The sequence below is a fragment of the Cyanistes caeruleus genome, chromosome 11, assembly GCF_971803275.1.
Source record: "Cyanistes caeruleus chromosome 11, bCyaCae1.hap1.1, whole genome shotgun sequence".
Taxonomy (NCBI): Eukaryota; Metazoa; Chordata; class Aves; order Passeriformes; family Paridae; genus Cyanistes; species Cyanistes caeruleus.
In genome coordinates this window covers 14666716-14689509 of record NC_141711.1, presented here as the reverse complement: position 1 = coordinate 14689509, position 22794 = coordinate 14666716, and the positions used below count along the sequence as shown (strand labels likewise).

The 22794-nt window shown below is 48.6% G+C and overlaps 1 protein-coding gene across 13 annotated transcripts in view; it reads right to left on the bottom strand.

Annotated features, from left to right (window-relative positions):
* Positions 1 to 22794, bottom strand: part of POC1A (POC1 centriolar protein A) — a 94585-nt gene that overhangs the window by 22351 nt on the left and 49440 nt on the right. For 9 of the 13 annotated variants that reach the window (XR_015274805.1, XR_015274806.1, XR_015274807.1 and 6 more), the window contains one exon: positions 22468 to 22752. Coding sequence is in view for 7 of the 13 variants with exons in the window: in XM_086845346.1 (XP_086701472.1) it covers positions 22654 to 22752 (99 nt within the window). In the remaining 6 variants the exon portion in view is untranslated. Of the gene's footprint in view, positions 1 to 10390; positions 10488 to 13711; positions 13801 to 14745; positions 14933 to 20531; positions 22432 to 22467; positions 22753 to 22794 lie in introns of those variants that run through there. The other 4 variants (XR_015274803.1, XR_015274802.1, XR_015274804.1 and 1 more) reach the window with 4 other exon arrangements.

The following is a 22794-nucleotide window of genomic DNA, read 5'->3' as shown; positions in this document are numbered from 1 at the left end:
GATGCTCCACGTGCAGCCAGCATGAGCCTGGGCACCTCTGAACTCACCAACACTGGGAGAGGGGCCAGCACAGAGTGCTGAGGCTGGGCATGGAGTCCAGCTCCCCTCACCGCTCTGTCTGCTGCTCACCCAGGGTGTGAAAAGGCACAGGGTAAATGAGCTAAATCCCGTAATTATTTAATACAATTAACCACAGGATTGAAGAGGGCCCATTACCAAGGAGATAGGCTGCTAGAAATCCTCCCTGCTCTTCTTTGAGCACCAATCCAAACACAGGAAAGGCTTTGCCATATCTTCCCAGTGGGGGAGTGGAGAGCAGTAGGTCCAGCTTTTTGTTTTGCTTTTGTTTAATTAATATTATTTACAGAGTTTGTTGATCCTGACTTCAAAGAGAAGCCATATGTCTTCTCAGGCTCTGGCACTGCAAGATGCCAGCATGACCCCACATTTCTGGACAGGTACTCACAGTGTTTTGGATCAAAGCAAGGGAGGCAGCTGCCTTCCACATCCCCATCAACCGCTTCCCAGGGCTGTGGCCAGCACCTTTCCAATGGGGATACTGAAATTAATTCGTTAATTGCTTCCATCCTTTGGTGTTTCAGGTGGGGCAGCTTACAAGAACCTTCCATTCTGTATTTCTACACCTCCCCAATGCAAAACAGACCATTTTGAAGCATTTTTGGTACTCCAGTGGAGATCTTTTCAATGAATCTGCTTCTCACTCTTGCAAAAGTGAAAGGAATTCTTCCTGGACAGTACACAGTGGATGGGCTCTGGCCACATGCAGCCCTTTTTCCGGGGCTGGAGTTTTTCTGCAATGCTCTTCTGAGGCAATGGTGGGATGCAGGGATATGTAACAGCATACTGAGGCTTGGGTGTTTTCACCAGCAATCAATTCAGCCCATAAAAATCGGGCTGCGTGAGGAGATCCCCCCTTGTGCTTGGGGTGCAGCTGGAGAAAAACACTATGACTGTAAATGGGGAAATCCTCACCTCACAGGACTGTGGGGTTCAATAATAGCCATCCTGGGTTCACAGCCAAACCAGCCAATGCCCTCCTGTCCTCTCCTCCAGGGCCATCCAAACCCACCACTGTGACCCACAAGCCAAAACACACCTTGAGGCTCTGGGGACCAAAAGCTACATTGTCATCCCTGGCTGGCCCCTCGTGGAACGGCACCACCTCAGCGTTTGCAAACACTGCCTGCTTTGGGCTATGAGGATGAAGCCATCATTGGCAGTGCTTCTCCTGGGCTCCCTTCCAGCTGCAAGGAGGGGTGACCAATTCCCGGAGCGGCTCTGTGAAGTCATTCTCTCCCAACAGCCCTTCTCCTCCCTGACATCATCAGCCGGGCAGAGCAGGCACAACAGCGGTCCCCTGCTGCGGGATCTGCTTCCAGAGGCTCCAGAAAGGAAGCCTGGCTGCTCACAGTGCGGCTGCGTGCGCCCAAACCAGGGAACCGCCGTGGAGCAGCAGCCCCCCAGGACTCCGGTGAGCTGGGTGACACTGGTGGGAAAAGGCTCAGGGAAAGCAGGAAGGAAACAACTCACCCAGCTCAATCTGTCTTGAACCTGGCTTGGAGCACCCTCATGCTGCAGATAACCAGGAGCCCATGGGCTCAGCAAAGCCTCTGTCTACCCCAAGGAGAAGATCCTGGAGCAGAGACTCATGTGGTCCAGAGCAGGAATGCATGTGGATGCAGAAACCTTCATTTAAATGAGAGAAACAAGGCATTAGAGAACATCATCCAGAGGGATTCCAATAGGAAAGGAGGCACTCATCCCTCACTGCAGCAAGGGTTTCTCCTCCACTCTCTTTGGTGTCCAGTGCAACACCCAGGCAGAGAAGGCAAGGAGTTGTCCTGGGAGGTGCTGGGTGCCCAGGCTGCTGACCCTGGGAGTGGGGCATCCCTTAGAGCCACAGAGCAGCTGGGAGTAGCTCCCAAATTAACAGGAGTGGGGGCTGAGCTCCTGTGTTGGAAGTATTTAAAGATTTTCTGGGCTGGCGTCTTCACCTCCTCGTCCACCCCAGCAGCACCCGCCATGGTTTTACCCAAAGACAGTCCCAGTATAGCTCACCCTGCAGTGCTGGGGCTGCATCCTGCCCTTCCAAAAGCTTTTCTCTGCTCAGGATGCCCCTGCCAACACACCCACAAACACTCACCTTCTGCCCCAGTTTCCAAATCAAATCTTTTAATTTAAGGCTGGATGAATTATTTCAAGTGGGGGGAAAAGATGACAGGCAGAAGCTGGAATTTCTCTGCCTTTTCCCAAAAACTAGCATGAGCCATTTCTTTACTTTTTAAAGTTCTTAAGAGATTAACCAGAAAATTAAAAACATTTGGTCTTTTCATTCCTTCTTCCATTTTTTCCTCTCATTTTTTTTGCTATGACAAAAAGCAAAAGAAGAAGAGAATATTGAAACCACTGAAAATCATTTACAAAAGGGAAGAAACTTTCATTTCTCAATTACAACACAAGCAAGATTTTTAGTCTTTTCTTTCCTACTCCTAGAATTCAGCAGAACAGAGAGAGATGTTAAAAAGATTTAGGGAAAAAAAAGCTTGAGTCCAGAGATTCTAGCTTCTCATGCCCAAGAGAAGTTGCCAAAACTTACTGATACTTGAAGACAATATACTAGCACTGAAACAGTGATGGTGGTGACAATAGCCAGGAATGGATTTGAAATTAATTTGGTTTGATGGTGTTTTTACCATTTTGTGTTCCCTTTCATGACATTGGGGTTCAATAAGAGGCTGCAACACAACCCCTTTGGGGCTCAAAACTCTCAACCAGAGCCAGTGACATTTCTCCATGCTGGGGACAGCAGTGAAGCCACACACAGCTGCTGTGAAGCTGCATAGCTGGGGATTGCTCATTTGACTTCCAAACACTGCAATTTGAGAATAAGCTTCCCCTGAGCAACTTCCATGACCAAGTGTGAGATAATCATGGATCTCTTGATGCTCTGCCAGCAAGAGACGATGCTCTCAGGAATAACTGGATCTGTCCTGAATGCTGGTGGTCAGCTGCCTGCAGTTTGTTCAGATGGCCAGGGGACACCAGCTTAGGAATGAGGTGTCCTTGCATGTCCCAGAGCGACAGAAAGAAAACAGATCACATGAAGGTTGTGTGTAGCTCAACGTGCTTTAGAGGTGCTCTTTAAGGGGCCTACAAGCTCTTGCAAATCAAATGCACCTAAATACCAAACGGATTTCAACCTAATTCCAGAGGTAACACCACCTACTCACATGCCAAAGCAGGGAGCAGACGGCTTGCTAATTAACGTGTCTCCTTCATGAATATTGCACTTCCCGAGGAGGAATTTGGTGCTCAAGCAAAAGGCTGCTGAAAGCGAGCCAAGCTGGGCTGAGCAGCGAGGATGCTTTAAAACTGCTGAGATCCCTCTGGCAGGGCTGGTGCCAAAGCCAGCCCCTGGTTTTCACACCCACTGGGTGAGTCAGTGGGTGCTACCCGGGCGCCACCTCCAAAACACGCACTCAGCTCACAGCCACATCTCGGGGGACGCAGCAGAGGTGGTGGCAGGGACGGGAAGGGGAAACACAAAACCACAGGATGTTTGTGGTCCTGAACCTCTGTGACATTTGACAGTACCTGGGGCTTGACCTTTTCTAACCCACAACCAAACCCTTCCCTAGAACCTTCTGGGAGCTTCCTTGGGCTGCAATACCCACCCCAGCAGTGCCCTATTTCCTGCTGTAAGCAGCCTCCTGGGCAGTGTCCAACAGCCCCATCCACGCACAGTTGTCACACAGCCCAGGGAAGGGCCAGCACACCCCACACACTGTGCTGGGAAGAGCCAGCTTTGCTGGCCCCAGTGGAGCCAATCAGGCAGGTTTCCCTCAGCCAGGGCTTCCAAGGCTCTCCCATGATGAAGTATTACCTTGATCTCTATTTGTTTCCCCTGGCAGCCTCGTTTGATGTTATTACCCCATGAGACTGAGCGAGGAGCCACCACAGAAACCTCACCAAGATACATCTGGCATTCTCAGAATGCAGCAAGGTTCCTTGGTGTCCTTCCCACACCAGCATCCCTGCTCCCACTTCAGCACAGCTCAGATGCCTGGTCCTCCAAAACCCATGTGGTGCCTAAATCCTGTTGATCTTGTGTATGGTTCAATATTGAAGTAGAAATTACGCTCCTAAGCCCACCCAGGAACCTCACTTAGTAGCTGTATTTGAACTGGACAAGGAAGGCCAGGTCTGATCACATTAAAAGGGTTCCTGCCTTTTTAACCAAAGTGTTGGAACTGCAGTGCTGGGGTCAAAGGACTCATCATTTCAGATCCCTGCAAACTCAGCCACAGTGCCGGCAATGCTGGAGAGAAACCAACCAACAGTCCCAACAACATCAACCAGCAACCTACCAACAGTCCTATCATGGCCTCATTTGGAAGAGACTTCCAGAGGTACCAAATGGACCCCTTTGGACTACACCACATCTCCAGAGGAGATCATCTTCATCACTGTCCCAGCCAAGAGTTCTGCTCAGTTCCCACTCTTCAGAGATTAAACTCCAGGGCTGTGTGTGAGCTCTCCCCACAGCCTGGCTGTTGGCATTCAGCCCACGACAAACAGCCATCCCAGCAGCAGGCTCCAAGCTGAGACTGGATCCCACAGCATTAAAGCCACTTCTGAGAAAATACACAGCCCATGTTATTACCCCGTGGGATGAGCAGGCTTCAGAGACCTGTTCTGTAGCCCTTTCTGGACAATCACCCTTCAAATTTAGTTCCTACTACACCTGTGCATGAAATCTGCTTGGCAGAGCAAAAAAAGTCCCAGAAAATTCACTCAGTCTTCATTAGCATTTCCAGCATTGCACAAACAGCCTCCCTAGCCACTGGAAAGTCTGCCTTTACCCAGCCAAAATGCTCCTTTGCAAGTCATTTGAGCTCTTACCTCAGAAAACTCCTTTCCTGCCTGCACACACAGGGAAGGAGCTGTAATCTGATTTTATTATGGTCATGCCTGTGCTGTTGCCATGGAAATGGACACGATGCTACTGGATCTGACTGCAGCACAGCCAGGCACAGGCAGGGACCACAGCCAGGATGCTTGAGGCAGTGCTGCTGGAGAATCCCCCTTGGTCAACTTGCTAAAAAATCCCCCAACCCCCTCAGACCAGGAACTTCAGGGTAGCACCACCAGAGACCACTGGAGACCACTTGACACTTACGATGGTAGCAATGCAACTCTCAATTTATCATTAGTTCTACTGGAAAGTTATTAAGATAAGAGAAAAACGTCTCCAAGTGTTTCTTGTTCTTCAGGTAAATGCTCAAGGACCTGGTCTCTTCAATCATTTGGCCAGTCAAGTCAGCCCTGTGCAGGTGTGACATGGGCCACCACAAGAGGACAGAAAGTCCTTGCAGACTTGAAAAGCAGGACATACCCCAGCCTGATGCACCCTCCTCAGATTTGAACCCGCAAGGGGCAGCCCCTCAGGAAAGTAACAGCAGCCTTGGTGATGGGGGCACTTCCACAGAGCCTGGAGGACAAGCCTAAGTTGTGATAATAACAGAGGCTATAAATTCCTGGAGAAACCATCCTCTCTTAAGCATGATGGAAACCATCTTTGCCAGGGGAAGCAGAGTTTAAACCACGGCTTGCCAAGGACTGCCTGCCAGGGAGTGATGGGTCTACACATGCCCTTGATTCTTCTTCTAAGCTCCTAGCATCCCTCACAATTGCTGCTGGAAACAGGACATGCTTCCAGTCAGACACACACAAAGGCTGTACTTATCTCTTCCTTCATGTCTGTGCTGAAGCCCTGTGCTAGGCAGGGATGGGGACAAGTCCAAATCCAAGACTCAGGCTGTGCCAAAAAGGACCACACTCAATCCTGCAGCAACCTGCCTCAGGGGGCAGGATGGAAAACAGCTGTCCTGGAGCTAAACAACACAAGGGCTTTGTAAGCATAGAAAGATGAGAGGCAGACAAGTCCTGTGAGTTTAGGAGTTACCAGCATGTCAAGCAGAAAGGGTTACACATTCAAGGCCAGATTGCACAGGGGCTTTGACCAAGCTCATCTAGTGAATGGGCTCGTCCATGGCAGGGAGCTGGAACTCAATGATCTTTAAGGTCCATTCCAACCCAAACCGTTCCACGGCTCTATGATGATGCAGATTGTGAAGGAAAGCAGAATAAAAACTTGATTTACTGAACACAGAGAGAGAACAAAGCTTCAGCTGTCACACGTGGGACTTGAGCAAAAATGCTCTCTAAGGCCCAAGGAAGGAAGGAAGGGCATTACAGCACCAACCTGCCCATAGATGTCCAACTGCTCCATCACTCCTGGCTGTGTGGGAAATGTCAGTGCTCCGAACCCCTCAGCCTTGAGCAGCTGGAAATGTCAGGGGTGCACCCAGTGCCTGTCACCGAGGTTCAGCTCTTCGTGTGGGCAGGATGGCTTTCAGCATCCTGCCATACTGGAGCCAGCACAAGTGATCTCCCAGGCTGGTGTTGGAGCTGTGGCAAAGGGAGATCCCACATCAAGCACACGGCTCTGTGCTGCACCTCGAGCTGCCAGCCCGCATGGCTGAGCTCCCTGCTCACAATTACGCATCTGCCCCTTCCTCTGGACCTTTCATCATCCCAGACATGCAATACCAACCAAACCTGGCAACAGCCTCTCATTTACCTTCCCAAGGGTTGAAAGAACCTGGCCAATATTTATAGCAGCAAATCAAGCCAGTAGTGCACTGGCTGCTTTGAGAAAAATAGCTGAGGCTTTTCTGAGTCCAGGATTATTTATTATGCATCAAATTGGATTCCAGCTTCCCTCTTCAATTTTATGTGTTGTTTTTCCTAAAATATGGATTTTAGTCTATGATGAGGTTTTACTTAAGGATTAAAAAGGAGGACACAGAAGGGCAGAACAGGAGAAAGGAAAACAGGGGGATAAAAACAGGCATTCTACCAAAACAACAGAACTTTCAGTGAACAAGATTTACCCTTGCAGAAACCTGCAAAGGCCAGGACATCAACAAAAATTACAGTGCATATTTTTTATGAATTACTTCATATGGAGTGCTCAATGGATCAAGAACACAGTTTACACCAACACCTCTACCAGAGCCCAAGTGTCACAGCTGATAGAAAGTGTCCCAAATTGGCTGTGGGACCAAGTATACTGTCAACCAGAAGGATCCCTCTGGGAGGGCTGGAGCAGGCAGAAGAGGCAGGAAGAGACACTTGGCTGATGCAAGGCTCCTGCTCGAAACACCCTGCTCTCCTGTCAACCACCTGGAGCACATCTGACAAAGCCAGCTGACCGCAGGGCCGTGAGAAAAGGATGGGATCTGCAACTGAATTCCCACATCTATTTTCTCCAGGGCTTGCCCAGGAGTGAGTCATGCCAAGAGGAGGCTTTGAGCAGGGTCTAGACCTGGGCAGATAAAAGCAGTGTTATTTGTGTGTGTTTGCTTGAATCAGCCAGAGAGAAAAGTGCACAACGCATCAATGCTGCAAAATAAATACGGCACCGTAGAGGCCTACCGAGGAGAGATGTCCTGGGAAATGTTCTTCTTCATTCATCACCTGCCCAGGGAGGAGAAACCACAATGCAAGAACCAGCCTTGGCCAGAGGAGAGATGCCAAAGCACAGGACACCCCGTGCCCACCAAAAAACGGTGGTGGTGGTGCCCAGCACTACACAGGGCTGGGAGAGAAATGGCAGGATCAGACCTTTCTGGCATTGCCCCTCCTGGGTCTTCCCCTTTTCCCTTAGAGAAAGGCATCCCCACAGCAGAACAAAATTCCTGTCTCAGAGGTGGCAGAAAAAGGGATGATCCCTTCCCCAGCACCAAAGGCAAGGCAGAACTAATGACAGTTACTTGACATGAGGCTGCAGTGAGCACATGGCCCCTTCCCCCTGCACCAGGGACCCAGTGCTGTGGGGTCAGGGTCAGAATTTCCCACTGATGCACAAGTACACTCTCCTACAGTGCTGCTAAGCCCTGAATAAGGAGGGGAAACAACCAGGGGAGCTTCTTCCCTAAGCAGAGTCTTTTGGGAGAGCCACAATAAGGGCCCTAATGCAGTCAGGCAGGCATTTCCCATTTCCCTGGTTACTCCAGCAATGAATGCTCTCTCCTCTGTGTTACAGGTATTCTCCACTGCTGCAGGATCACGTCAGGACAAGCTCTGCAGTCCCCAGGGCTTGAGCAAGTGCAAGTCAGACAGGCAGAGCCTGAGAGTATCTCTTTCACGCCAAGGGGAGGGAGAGACAGCAAGAACCACTTAAATGACGAAAAACAAGTTCACAAAAGAGGTGCTGCTTCATGGAATCAAATCCACCACAAAAATCCAACCCCAAACCTGATACCAGTATGTTGGTGGGAAGAAGGCTACAGAGCAGGCTTAGGATAGAAGACCAGGAAGAGGGAAAGAGCAGCACCTGCAGTAAGGGACCGTAATTGGAAAGAGAAGAACCAGGCTGAGGAAGACACCAGGAAAGGCAAGAGACACCTCACAGCAAGAAACAGATGGTCCAAAATGACAGGCAGGTCCTTTCACGTCATGTCAGGCACCCTGGGTAAACATTCACTGCTGACATTTCACACCTACACAAGGCTGCATCATCACATCTCAACACCCAGAAGGGTAGACAACATCCTCGCTGCACTTGTCCCCAGTGACAGGTCCTCCAGCCCAGATCTCTGGAATTAGACTTCAGGTCTGTTCCCTGGAGAGTCTAAGTGGAAGGTCTGTGTGTGAGAAAAGGGAGTCTGGTTCAGTTGTTCTGTTGCCCTGAACAGCTGCTGTGCCTGAGACATTTCAGCTCTGGAGGGCTCCAATTTATTTGGTCACTTTTCCCTTGCTGTTCAGTCCAGGGCAAAAATTTGCAAGGATTTTCCGGGGGCACAAAAGTTCCTGAATTCTCCTTGATTTCCTCTTCAACCCAAGGATCACAGCAGCCTTCCAAGGTTTGTGGTAAAGGGCCACATAACCTGGAAGGGGACACCACAAACATCAATGAGTCATTTTGTCATCCGAGGCCAGAGGGGAAGCATGCAGGTGTCACTAGCCAAGCAGGTAACATCACAGCAACAGCTTGCGAAGCCCAGGGTGTATGATTTAGAGAGCCTTTTCCTTCCTGACATCTTGGAAATTAGCTCTGATGTCCTAATGCCTTGATCATTCAAGAGTTTATCTTCTCCCATCTTCATGAGCTTCCACACAGGACAAACTGAGCTGCTTCTTACTTGACTGAAAAAATGCTGAATAAAACAAGGTGAGTAGGATTTAGGAACTGGGCAAAATGGATTCAGATCTTGCTGGAAGCCAAAGGAAGTTGCACCTGGATGTAATTCCAAGGGAGTGCTTTGAGCACAGAGGAGAAGAAAAATCCCAGAACTGCCCTGACCAAAGCCAGGCTAAATCTGTGTTGGGCTCAGGGTTAAAAGAAGTGACATTTTTTTTGCAAAATTGCTGTTCACCCGAATCTTTCACCCAAATTCACTCACAGCAAATCCATAGATGCTGGCTGGCAGCAAATACCATCTTGCTGATGCTGCAGAATGACTCCCACCAAAGTGCTAAATTGACTCCCAAAATTTCCACCTTTGCTAAAGAAAATTTTCCCCAATGCTACCCAATAAGAAGTCTATTATATTTCAACAAGAGCAGGGAAATCATAACCACCAGTCCTTTGGAAGGCTGAGAACAACCAAGCAATAAGAAACAAGCAATTTCAAACAGGACAATAAATTTTCTCTTTGTCATTAAAAAAACCAGTATTTTTTTTCCCCTCAAAGACCCCAGAGGTCTCTAAATATGAATGAAAACCAGAAAATTGCTGCTTGATTCCTCCTCCACAACACAACTAAGTATATAGAAACATCTATCGTATCTATGTAACAGAGAAAAAAAATCCGAATTACCTCTAAAAGAGCAATGAGGCTCCAAGTTCCTGATAATGAATGTGGCCATTACACCTCATACCTGCATTGCAAAATGACTTTGTGCTAAGGGCAATTACTACCTCCCACCCCAAAACATTTCTATCAGATCTGGAGTCTTCGGGAAAACAAAGGCACTTTTTATGGGAAAAGATTCACAGTTGTTTTTCTATCCACACATGTCAGAATTGGAGTGGGAAATTAGGAAAGACAACTAATCAGAGAATGCAATAGTGTAACTATTTCCACCAAGGTACTTGTCCATCCTTGCCCAGTGACTGTGTACCCTGGCACGATTCACAACCCACCTTGGTCCTGGGCAGAGGCACAGTTTTGTGTGTAGCATGTACTTCAAACACTTCCTCAACACCTGCAACAGGTATGACACATTTCCAAGAGCTGTCAGCTCTACCTCAGCTCTCAAGCACCTCAAGAAAGGCAGTCAGCATTTCTTCTAGACTCACCTCAGTTCCTGATGGAAGGTACATAACCATGGCACACTCAGCACTGCCTCCAGCGACATCAGTTCCTTCAGCTTGGAAGCCAAGGAGTTTTACTGACCTGGGTCATAAAATTTAATAACTGTTAAACCTCTGAAACAGCCCACACAAAATGAGCTTGTGCAGAAACACTGGATGGGCTTTGAGAAGAGCAGGCATCTGCCCTGGGCTGAGGACATTCTTGCTGCAGTAAAACCCAGCTCCTTCAACAAGAGCTTACACCAGTTAAGGATTTCCTAACAGTGCAGATGTTCTGTTCTAGAAAACTGGGGTGAAGCTGGAGGGCCACGCTCTCCAGCTTTCACTCACCATATTCTGAGTGCCATTTTCAGCACCACAACATGAAACCTCACTCTCTAGGCCAGTACACAGACTCCAAGCATGGGGTCCAGGGGAAGCAAACAGTTGAAGTCAGACAGCCCAGAGGCTTTCCACAAGCATCATGCACCAAAGACAAGTTATTGCAAGCTTCCCTTCACAGGCATCTGCTGCTCACCCAGCCACACCACAGCAACCACCTGGTAAGCCCACTTCTACTCAAACCTGTAAGCTTTTGTTGCAGAAGGCACAACTGAGGGCATTTAGATAAGAGATGGCATTTAAGATAAGAGAAGGTATGATAATCTCCTGATTATGCCTCCCATGCAGCCTAATCTGTCCCCACAATCTGCACACAGAGACCACCAAAGCACTGTTCCCACACCGCTGGATGACCCACGGACCCCCAGGCAGGATCCAGGGAGCACTGGGTGATGAAGGGCAGATGAAGTGCACACAGCTTGGCCAACCTCATCTGCCTTTGATCTGCAGCTTATTGTCTTGGCATGGTTTAGGGAGCTAATCCTCCCCTGTGGCTGGGGGAGGACACGACCTCCCCAGCTTCCTTCAGCTGCACAGCCCCACACAGCATGGGGTGGGGGAAACTGAGCTGCCTGGGGGCAGGTCAAGCTCACAAGCTCAGGGGAAGTGTTGAGTACATCCAAATTGTGTGGCTTTTGTCTGAAATCCTTCTACTCCACTGCAGCCAGCCTAAGCAGCAGGAGCCTCACCTCCTGGCTCCTTCCCCTGCCTATTGCAGCAGCCTCTCCTTGTGCCCTGAGCCACCCTGGGCAATGGTGAAAGTGTGGGTGTCACCCCAAACGCATTAGAGGAAGATGTAACACTGCCTGAGCAACCCACTTTGTGCAATGCAGGTGTAACACAACCAACCAGGGCAGATCTCATCAGCACGAGCTCCGGGGGTCAGGTTTGAGAGGTGACTTCACACTGCACGTTATCAGGAGCACGCCATGTATGGCACTTGCTGGGCAACAGGAGATGCTTCCTCTTGCACTCCAAGAGCAAGCCAAGTCACCAAACCACACAGTACTGATGGCAGAGGACCTTGCTGCCTGCCCCCATCCCAGCATCCTGCTTGGAATGGCAGATTCCCACCAGCCTTGGCTGATGAGAGTAGCGGGAGCATGGTGAGAGGCTGGGATGGAAAACCTAAATTTGGGATTTGCACCTGAAGCTCACGACCAGGAAAACCAGTCTCAAAGTGGTGGTGATAGTCTGTTCCACACCCAATGCTTGAGGAAAGATGTGGTTGTCAGGAACTGCAAATCCTAGCAAATTCTGAGCATATTCAAGGTGAGTCAAGAAAATGGACTTGAAGCAGGGACACACTCCTGGTCACTCAGCACAACACAATAGGGAGAAAGGCCTTTTATCAAGAGATGCAGTCTGCAGGGAAGAAAAAAAGGAGAGAAGGATCCCACCCTTCTCAGAGGTCTCCAGTGAACCTAACAGGCATGAAGCCCTCAGGAGACAAAGAGGAAGAAGACACAAAATCCAAGTGTAGAAACCATCCTGTGAAGAGTCAACAAGGGAGGAGGTTTAGTGTGGGAGACAAGAAAGCCTCTTGAGAAAGCACTTGAGAGATGAAGCGTAAGATGCACAGGAAATGAAACAGCACCCAGAGCTCTGCACCTGGGCTATCACCCAACCAAACACATTTCAACACGACCATGAGCTATTTCCTCAGCCAAGCACAGACACTGGTGAGGGATGCAGGCAACTGTGAGGACATGTCTTTAGGATGCTGTTCTGCAATCTCCAAAGAGACTGGTTCACCCTCAGCAGCCTCTGTTTTGACTGACATTTGCATCTCCTGGACTGTAGCAACAGAGGGGAGAACATCACCACAGCGGGGTTTCTTGTAGCTTTCCACACAAGAAGGTCTTTCATCAGTAGCTCTGGTACCACTTAGCTTTGACTTCCACACCACCCCTTTCATAGAAATATTACCCCTGTCTATGGAGAAAAAGGCTTAGGTCTCCAGGGTCGAGTCACCAGCTCCAGCTCAGGACAGGGAGTCCAGAGCCAAACCAAACTTTGGCTGCAACACCACATCCCTACCCAGCGCCCAAACTCTGGGGCGCCTTCCAGCAGGCAAAGCCACAAGTGTCCCACAGGATGCCCAAAAGAAACAGAAACACAGGTGCTGATCTTGGCTCAGGCACTGCAGCTGCAAAGCTGAGCTCCACACAGGCTGCAAAAGCCAGCTGAGGCAGGGCAGAACAGCTGGATGCTCCAGCCACGCCACACTCACACTGCCAGCAGCACCCAGCCAGCTTCAACCAAACCTGCCTCGCCACGTCCCAGCTGGAGGTCACAGCACAAGTACCTGCAGGCTTGTCATCTTGGTCTGAACCAAGTCACTCCACCTTCCAGTGAGTCAGGATCCCTGCCCATGAAGAGTGGTCAGAGTATGACCTCTCCTATCTCACAGGTCTCCAGCAAAGATCCCAAGGATCCCTGAGCAACGCTGGGATTATGAGATATCCCATCTATGTGACAGCTTCCACCAGACAGGAGAGCAGAGAAACCTTCCAGCAGGGATGTGGTGGGGCTCCAGGATTATCAACTGGAGAAATGGATTGTTTCCAGCACTGTCCCAGACTGTTGGATGTAGTTTGACACAAGTGATACATGGTTTTCCCTCTAGCCCTGTGTTGTCTCACAGGACTGGCTGTGAAATTCTTTTGAAAGCGGTTTTGCAAAACCCACCAACTGGGACCTCAGCAGAAGCCCATTGCCAGGGTGTGATGAGAAACACAGTGCACACAGCTCTCAGTCAGATCAGGCTTCTTGAGAGGCTACAGGAACATAGAGGCAAACAAAAATCAGAGTGGGCCCATAGCCCCTGCTGAGCTTTCCAGGGGGCTGCAGGCATGTTTTTCCTCTTAAATTTTCACATCTGTTGCTTTCCTTAGCATTCCTGACATGTTTTCCTGGCTTTACCTGGCTGTCATGATAGAGGGGAATGAGAGGTTTCCAAGGGCATGTCATCACTCTGGGCCAGAGTCTGTACCACCTGATGGACTTCAGCCCTGCATGAGAACAAAAGACCACAACATTAAACACGACCTAACAAAGCCTCCTGGAAAAAACATCTTCCACATTTTGCACCACCAGCCCATTTTTTTCAGATGTGGCAGGACCCATTTGACCACCAGCTACAGGGACAACATGCAGTATATCCTGCAAGGCTACAAGGCAGCTTTATATCCAGCCAGGATGAAAATTCAAGCAAAGGCTTAGGAAAAAGGAAAAACAGTGTTGTGACTGAGAGGAAAGGAGGCATTAGAGCCTCTCCAGCACAACAGTCCTATAAATGATTGCAAAGATGCTGTGTTGAGTCAAGACTAATTTCACTGCTGTGTCTCTGCACTCACGTGTTTTGCATTTGGACCCCTCATCAGAGCTGATAACCTTGAAGGGGCCCTCCAGAGCCATCTGGCTCCAACCCCAGCTCTGAGCAAACCTTCACGTAGGTACCTGATCTCCCCTCCAGTGAGGCAAAGCTCCCAGGCAGCCAGCTGGGACTTCACTACTCAATCTGTGCAGCTGGGAAGGCAAAGGGTTAAACCCCTTCCAAAACCCCTTTTGTTTAGCCACGGGGGCTCGTTTTAACTAACCCCAGGGATTTCAGTGGAGTTATTAGTTACAGCAGTGCAGATAGATGTGGATGGATTATAGCAGCACTGCTAAGTTTGCCAAAAAACTGACTCCAGAAGAACTGATGCAAATGTTAAGAACAATTTCCATGCATCTTAAGAGTGAGCAACAGCAAGAAAGGAAAAAAAAAACTTAATTAAAGAGTTAAATCATATAAAATTTCTCACTCAATGAAAACAAAGATTGCTCAGCAGGAAAAAAGCAAAGGGATCCTAAGGAGAGGAGTGGCCAACAAAGGGTTGCTCTGCACATTCCAGAAGCCACAGCTCATCAAAAGCCCTGGGGTGATTTTCATGCCTTGGGGAAAGCAGAAATACCTGGGGAGGAGGAGGAGCCAGATTCAGCATCTCCCTGGTGGGCAAGAAAGGAAAGTCTGACTAGTCTGTGCAGGCAGGAGGGTTTCAGGATGGAGGCAGGTTACAGGTAGCCACAGGAGAGGTAAGTATGCCATACATCAGGAATAAAGCTGGTTCACTGCCAAATCCTGCACACTGGCTGCAGAGGCTGGGGGAAAGACACTCACAGTGAGCTGTGTTTGGTCCAGTGTGATGGGAAGCTGATGAAGGATAGGAAGGGGTCCTAGGACATTAAATAAATTCTGGGATAAGAATCACAGTCATGCTTTTAAAGAGGTTTCTGTCAAGGCCACAGCATGCACTTGCTCCTGGGCTTGGTGGTTGCACTGCCTTGCCACTCACTGCAAGACACACAGACACACTGGTTCCAGCCACAAGAGTCACAGTCCCTTTGTCACTCACTGATCCTTGAGCTCTCTGAACACCTTAGATACCACACCATCCATTACATGCCAGTCTTGAAGAGAAGAAAAATCTTCTCCAGTGTCTGCTGGAGATTTATCATTTGGCATTTCAGCACCTCTCCACCTGCAGCAACTTCTTCCAGAGCCTAGGCTCCCCCGACAGGGCCAGAGCAGCTTGTTGCAGGATGAGTGGCAGCTGATCCCACAGCTCTTTGATCCAGACTGTGAACTGCTGGGGTGGATTAAGGAAAGAGGACTTCAGCTGACCTTCATTAACTTTCTGCTGCTCCTTTCCCAACTTGTAAATTAGCAAGTATTTGCATCCAAAAGGCAGGCCAGCCAACGCTGGCGTTAGGGCAGAGGCACTTTGCAGAGGGGGCGAAGGGGTTTTCATTTAAGTGAGAGGAGAAAAAGACTTTCCTGTCTACTGGGGCCAGGCTGGAAAATCCAGACAACACAGATGCAACCCAGCTTTCCCCTCCCCTCTGGTGCCACAGTGGTGCCTGGTACAGGGCTGGCCAAATGACTACGTGAGATTTCAAAGCTGCCTCCCAACTTCAATAGGTGGGAGAGCAGGAAGGAAAACAGCCCCTCAATCACCACACCGATTTTCACTGCTATTAAATATAATCATCTCTGCTCTCTTTCATCTTCACTTCTCCTGTGAGCTGGCAATGAAGGCAGCACACAGTGAGGAGAGGCAGAGTCAGGGAATCACAGCAAAGAACGTAACCTCCAAAATGCCCTGCCAACCCATGGGTAGGGAGCACAGGAAACAGGAAAACCAACAGACCCACTGCTATCAAAGGGTGGGAAAAGGGACCAGACACAGAAACTTGCTCAGCTTTGTTTCTTGCCCTCACCACAGCTGCAATGTCTCCAGAGCACTCTGAGCCTGCTCAATACCACCAACAGCCTCTCTCAAAGGTATCCTAAGAGTTTTCAGCATCCTCTGCAGCACAGAGCATGGACCACACCTCCCATCTCCCACCTGGGCTGCCAAATTTAGAACACCAGTCTCATGTCCCGTCCTTATTTCCAGCCCTGCTTCACTGTGTGACCTGCAGGTACTCAGGCAAGAATTTCTGCTTCTGCCCCAATCACCTGGGCTGCTGTGAAGGCATTTTCATGGACAATCCACCTCTTTGTGCTCAGGTGAGCTCCTCTTCTCTTCAGCAAAGATGCTGAGCTGATGGGAAAGGCTGTGCAAGTGGGCAGGTTTTAATTTTTCCTCAGCACACCTTGCTCCAGACATTTTGTGGTAAGTGTTCCTTTTTAAGATCTATTGATTTAATAAATAATAGAGTAAAAGAAAGAAACACATCACACAAATACACTGGTCAAATAATCTCTCCCTTAGGAAACAAACAGGAGCTACAAAGAAAAAAATAGCCCAGCAGTCGAGCATTGATCTTTAAGCAGGAGATCAAGTGGCATTAGAGTTATTTGTCAATTAACTTAACAGCACATAGGGCCAGATTCAAACAGGTCACCTTGGGGGTCTTGCTCCACAAACAGGAGTCTTGAAGCCTGCCTTTCTCACTCCAGGAGCACTCAGAAGTTTCTGCAACACCACAGCTATCTCTGTCTTGGTTCTACTGACTGATGTCCACATCAGTCCACAGGGGACAAGTGCCAAAAGACAAAATCTTCATCAATAACTCCTGGAAAAAGTTCCTAGCCTAGGGAACCCAACATGGAAGGAGAAACTTTTCCAGCCACAGGCCCGTATCAGAAAACTCTAACACAGAAATCAACACCTACTGCTCCCAGGATGAAAAGAACAGTATCTTCTGCAGTAACCACAGCCTAGAAGAACAAAAGGAAAAGGATATTCCTGGGCTTTCACAGGATGAAAACCATTTCAGCTGACCCTGGTTAGCACAAGGTGCCTGCTCCACCACACAGACCAGGTGTAACAGCAGACAGGCAGAGCCTTTGTGGCTGTTACAGCATCTACACGTGGCAGAGTGGATTCACACAAGGGGAACTGCAATGTCCCCATGGAGCCCTGCCCATACCATGCTGCCAGGATGATCTCATGGTACCCAGCATATTCCAAGGTGCTCAGTTCAGCTGAAACAGGCAAAGTCCTCCCTCCAGTTGGAAGAGCTGCATACCAAAGCTCAGCTCTGGCTGTGAAAACGTGAGGAGGGAACCATTGCCAAGAGCAGCCACTCCAGAGGGAAGGGAGGCCATGCAGGAGCTCCATCCAAGCAGCTGCTTAGTTTAACCCTTTCAGTCACCAGCTGCAAGAACAGCTACCACCAGTGGCACATGCTCCACAAAGCCACAAGCCCTCGCAGTAAAGCAGGATCAGCCTCAGAAGCATTCCCCACTGGAAATCTGCAGAAAACCTTGTGCCAAGCAGAGCACCACGGTATCCTCAGCTTGCCTGGTCTCTGGAAGGCAGCAGTGAGTTATTAGCTGCATGGAAGGTGCCTGCAGGGAACAGAAACAGCGAGGGAGAACAGGGGTGACAGGTTTTTGGCACGGGGTCACAGCACTGATTCAAGCCTAGCATTTCTGTGACAAGAGAATGGTGTGTTTCCAGCTGTATTGCATTATCAGGGAGGAAGGGCTGGAGTGAGTATAAAGAAATCTAAAGGTGGTCACTGAGGAAAGACTTCCTTGCAGATGGCAAATTCCTCGAGCAGTGGTCACCTGGCCTATCTCAGCTGCAACTAAGCAGAAAATGACCCTCTGCCAGAACACGTCCAGGTGTCCACAATGCTCATCCCCCACCAGAAACCACCCCACAGCACTCTCCCTGCTTGCTGGCTTAGCCATGGACCTTCACCTTTACTCAGAACTGATACCAGACAACTTCAAACCCCACCTGAGGCAACAACCACCACTTGTGCAGCACAAAGGCTCTAAGCACACCTTTACCAGCAGCACTGGCTGCTGTGATACAAGGAGACAGGGAGAAAGTAAGGGAGACCAGACACCTGTGCCCTGGAAACCCATCACTCTCTTCAGTGACACCCCACACGCAAATCTCTGACAAGCTCTTCTTTCATGGAACCTGTACCTTGACAGAGGAAGTAATTTATAGACATCTCCCCTGACAAGAGCAGGGGGACTGAAGAGTGCTGCCTGCCTGCAGTGACAGCTCTGTTGCAGAGCTACAAATCCCAGCTTTCCCTGAGATACACGTAAAATTTCCCACAGCACACTAAATCCAGGTCAAATACACAGAGGAGTATCAATAAGAGAATCTTCTTTCCCAACTGATTTCCTTTCCAAAACTACAGTTGATTAGGTCCTGCCACTTGAGAAGCACTTGCAGACCAACCGTTTCTAAAAGCAAGGGAAGAAACACAGCCCTGCTCTCACGTCAGAGTGACAAACCTTTGTAAAATGATTCGCTTCCCTCCCCTCCTACTCACTCGTGTTTCAAAAAACATTTCCTTCAAAAGCAGCTCTTTAAAGAGGTTATATAATAAGTGATTTGTACCACGAGGCTGGTTAGTTTTAGCCCAGCTACTTAGATCATAGTTGGATTTTATTTCCTGGTTAGCTGGTGGACTCATGTCCAGTGACGAGCCTGTGGGCAGAGGATGCTCCTGGCCATTGCATTTCCTGGCCAGGAGAGTCAGTACCACAGTGCTCTCCTGTTTCTGCCTATTCAGTAACGAGCTCTGCTGTCCAATTCCAGCTCCCAGACAGGAAGGAAAGTGGGCAGTGCTTGAAGATTCTTACTTTTTCACAGATCACGGTTGTGTTTAACATGCTCCACACTCACAGCAGCCAAAAAGCCATTTGCAGCAGCACCGGGCTCCCCAGGGACCAATCTCGGCACAAAGAACCCTTGCTGAAAGTTTAGTGAGGTCATATGTCTGGCAAATGTAATGGCAACAAATTAAACTACTTTTTTAAGAACTTGGCTTCCACAGTGCCTTGGAGATCCAAAACAAAATCCTTAACTCTTCATAGCCTCCCCACATGAGGCTTTCAAGGCAGGATTTGTCCTCAAGCAGAGCAGAGGCCATGTCAGCCCAAGGACAAAGCACAGGCTGCTCCTCACTTGGCTGCTCCACTGCTCCCCGAGTTAACAGCTTCACAAATGGGACACGGCAGATGTGCCCACATAAAAAAAAAGATCATGAATGTAAGAATATAAGTGGGTTTAACTCACTCTGGAGGCTACTCTCTCCTCAGCACTCAAAAACTGTGGTGCTTAGTGGATAAAGCATGGAGCCTCAGGACAAGACAAGCAACAGGATTTGGGCTCCTCAGGATATTTTTTTTTTTTTTTTTTTTTTAGGTTGTTGCTCAATCTTTAAGCACAAGGATTAAAATGTCAATCTTGTAGTTTCCAAGCCTTGCCTACCTCTCAAGCAATAGCCAGCCTTCAGAAGTGCTGGTACATTTTAAATCCTAGTCCAGGTAAGAGGGTTGTAAGGGGGAAAATGAAGTTGCTAAGGTTTAGGACGAAGAAGGTAGATAATACTGTCAAAATCTTTTCAGATTACCTTCCTTGCCACCTAAATCATATAGAGGTTGTAAGATTCCCTCTCCTCCTGACTTCCCACTCCCACCCACCCTGGGTTACGTCTACAACAACAACATGGAACAAGAAGTTAAGAAAAGCAATTTTCCCAATCTGCTGCTTTTGATTGGGATAGCGTTATTTTTCTACCCAGTAGCTCCTGTGGGGCTGTTTCAGGTTTGTGCTGGTAACAGAACTGATAATTCAGGGATGCTTTAGCTGCTGCTGCTGAGCAGTGCTTATACAGAGCCAAGGCCCTTTCTGCTTCTCACCCCAGCCCAAGAGAGGAGGCTGGGGGACAAGGAACTGGGAGGGGACAACCAGGACAGCTGGGCCCAGCTGGCCCAAGGGATATTCCAGACCATGTGGCATCACACTCAGCACATAAAGCTGGGGAAAGAGGGAGAAAGGGAGGGCATTCAGAGTGATGGCATTTGTCCTGCCAAGTCACCATTACAAGTGATGGAGCCCTGCTGTCCTGGGGATGGCTGAACACCTGCCTGCCCATGGGAAGTGGTGACTGAATTTCACATTTTGTTTTACCTGATCAACTGTCTTTATCTCAACCTACAAGTCTTCTCACTTTTAGTCTTCTGATTCTCTTCACCATCCCACCTGGGGTGAGTGAGAGGCTGTGTGGGGATTAGCTGCCAGCTGGGGTTAAAACACAACACCCTACATCCCACCTGTCCTCAGCACTTGAGCACTTAACCTGTTCTAGAAGCACAATTACATATTTCAAATGGATTTGCTCACATCTGAAAAGGAAAAGCATCTGTATCTAAAGTGCCCAAATGTGGGCACCTCTGAACATACATGCAATTTGTCAATAGTACTGCAATCCTCTCTAAAATACTATATATTGCTTCTGTGTCTCTAAGACATTAGTAAGTACACATTAAAAGGATGCAAAAGCTATTTTTAAAGTAAATCACAGAATATTCTGAGTTGGAAGAAACCAGAAACCACCCCACAGCTGGGTGGGACTCTGGATTCTGGAAATCCCAACAAGGATTACTGAATCCAACTCTTAAGTGAATGTCCCATACAGGGACCAAATCCATGACTCTGGCACTATTAGCACCACAATCTGACCATCTCAGCTCAAAAACTGATGTAGGAATGTTTAAATTTTCCCCTCCACACCCCAGTTCCAAAGGCCAGTCCACAATACTGAGGATCAAGTTGAAAGTTTAGGTTCTTGCAACCAATTTTTGTAATTGTTTCAGTGGCAGCAGATCAGGGCAGGAACAGATTTTTTTCTAGCAGCAAATTGGCCACAGCATCTTTGAGTCCCCTCCTCCCCACCCATCTGCATCACCACACAAACTCATTTCAATGAAAATGATGTCAGTCTCTCAGCAAAAAGCCACTGAAAGCTTAGAGCAAGAGCACAGAGTACCACCACTGAATTGATTCCATTAAGGGAAAGTAATGATTTATCAGACTCAGAGCCTGGAAACAGAAAACAAAGTCTGTGGCAGAGCAGAGAGAAACTCATCATCAACCAAGCATGGAAATGAGAAAGCTCTCAGCCTCCCACAAATGAAGAAGAGAAATATTGTGATCATGCCAGCAAGGGGCTCTTAGAGATGTATAAAGGACCAGGAGGGAAGGAGACCAGAAGCTTCCTAGTGCTGGCAGGAAAACACAACCAGCTCCCCCCATTTTGGATGAGGAGCATTAACACCACCAAGGTGCTGTCCCAGAAACAGGTGCAACACAAAAACCATCCCAAAGCCAAAACCACACAGTCTGGCCTTAAAACCAGCTAAAGCCCATGTGAAGGATGCTAGCCTGTCCTCAGGCAAACATCCAGGGTGCCACAGCACATGTGGAGATGGAGGCCCTGGAAGCTGTGCAAGGCTGGCAAGTACCACCAAGGGCAGGGACTGAGGCAGCCTCCCTGTCTGCAGAGGTCAGACAGACAGTGGTGAGCAGGGAACCCTGAGGTGCTCAAGGTCCTGCAGGTCATTTCTCCAGGAATGTGGGTCAGAGTTTATTGCAAGAAAGGAGACCAACAGTATGTGTTAGCAGAAGAGGTGTTTCAGACAGGATCTCCCAGGAGTCCAAATTCTTGTGCGGCTACATACTAAACACCTGCTGAAAAAGAAAAGTCGGGAGGAGTGATGAGGGGAGGAGGGTGCCAGTGATGAGCTACTCAACTGTGAAAACGTCTGCAAAATGAGCAAAAATTAAAGGCAGTCCAGTATGAGAAGAGGGGAGTCCCATGATGGAGAAAACATTACAGTGTTTAGTTCCCTTCCTGTCCCTTTGCCCTGCCTTTAATTTAAGAAGCAAAGATGAAGCAAAATCTCCTTGGAAATCACCCAGCATCTGACAGGCTGGGGCCTCTGTTCCAGCCTCAATCATTTTTCCTATATTGCACATGGGAGCAGGATAAATGTGTCAGATTTAATCACCTCTGCACAAGTATCATCCAGGGTCTCAGCTGCTGTGTCCGATTTGCTGTGTGAGACCCAGCTGAGACAAACCCTTCCAGATGCCAGTTACACAGGACCCAACCCTGCTTGATATAGTCCTAGACCAGAGGTGAAATACCACTGCCCCAAATATCTTGACAGCACTTTGCTTCTCACCTTCAGCCAGCACACACCTCAGCAACAAGCCTAATACAGCCTGGGCCAGGCATCTGGCAACTCCAAGTTACTTACACACTTTAAAACTAATTTAGTAGGACCAGAGACAGGAGAGATGTGACCTTCCTGGTTAGTACTCAGTTGGCTGCTGGAAAGCACAAGAGATCACAATTGTTACCCACACTTATGAATAAAATATTGCTTTTATTTTAGTAAAGTAACAAAGCTATTTACAGATACAATAACTATACATTCCAATTGAAAAATAGATTATGCTCAAAATTGTTAAAGCAAGTCACACACAGTCTGTTAGGAACACAAACAATCTCAAACCTCCCAATGCCTTCAGCTCCTGTCTGATCTCAGGAAATCAGTTTGTTTTGTTCTGAATGATTTTCTGCTGATTCTCAAGACATTCCTTCAGCTTGTCTTCAGTGAGTGTCAGCCTCTGCTCCAGGATGGAAACTGTCTGCAAAACAAAGTGAAAGCTGCTGTTGAGCTACTGATGAGG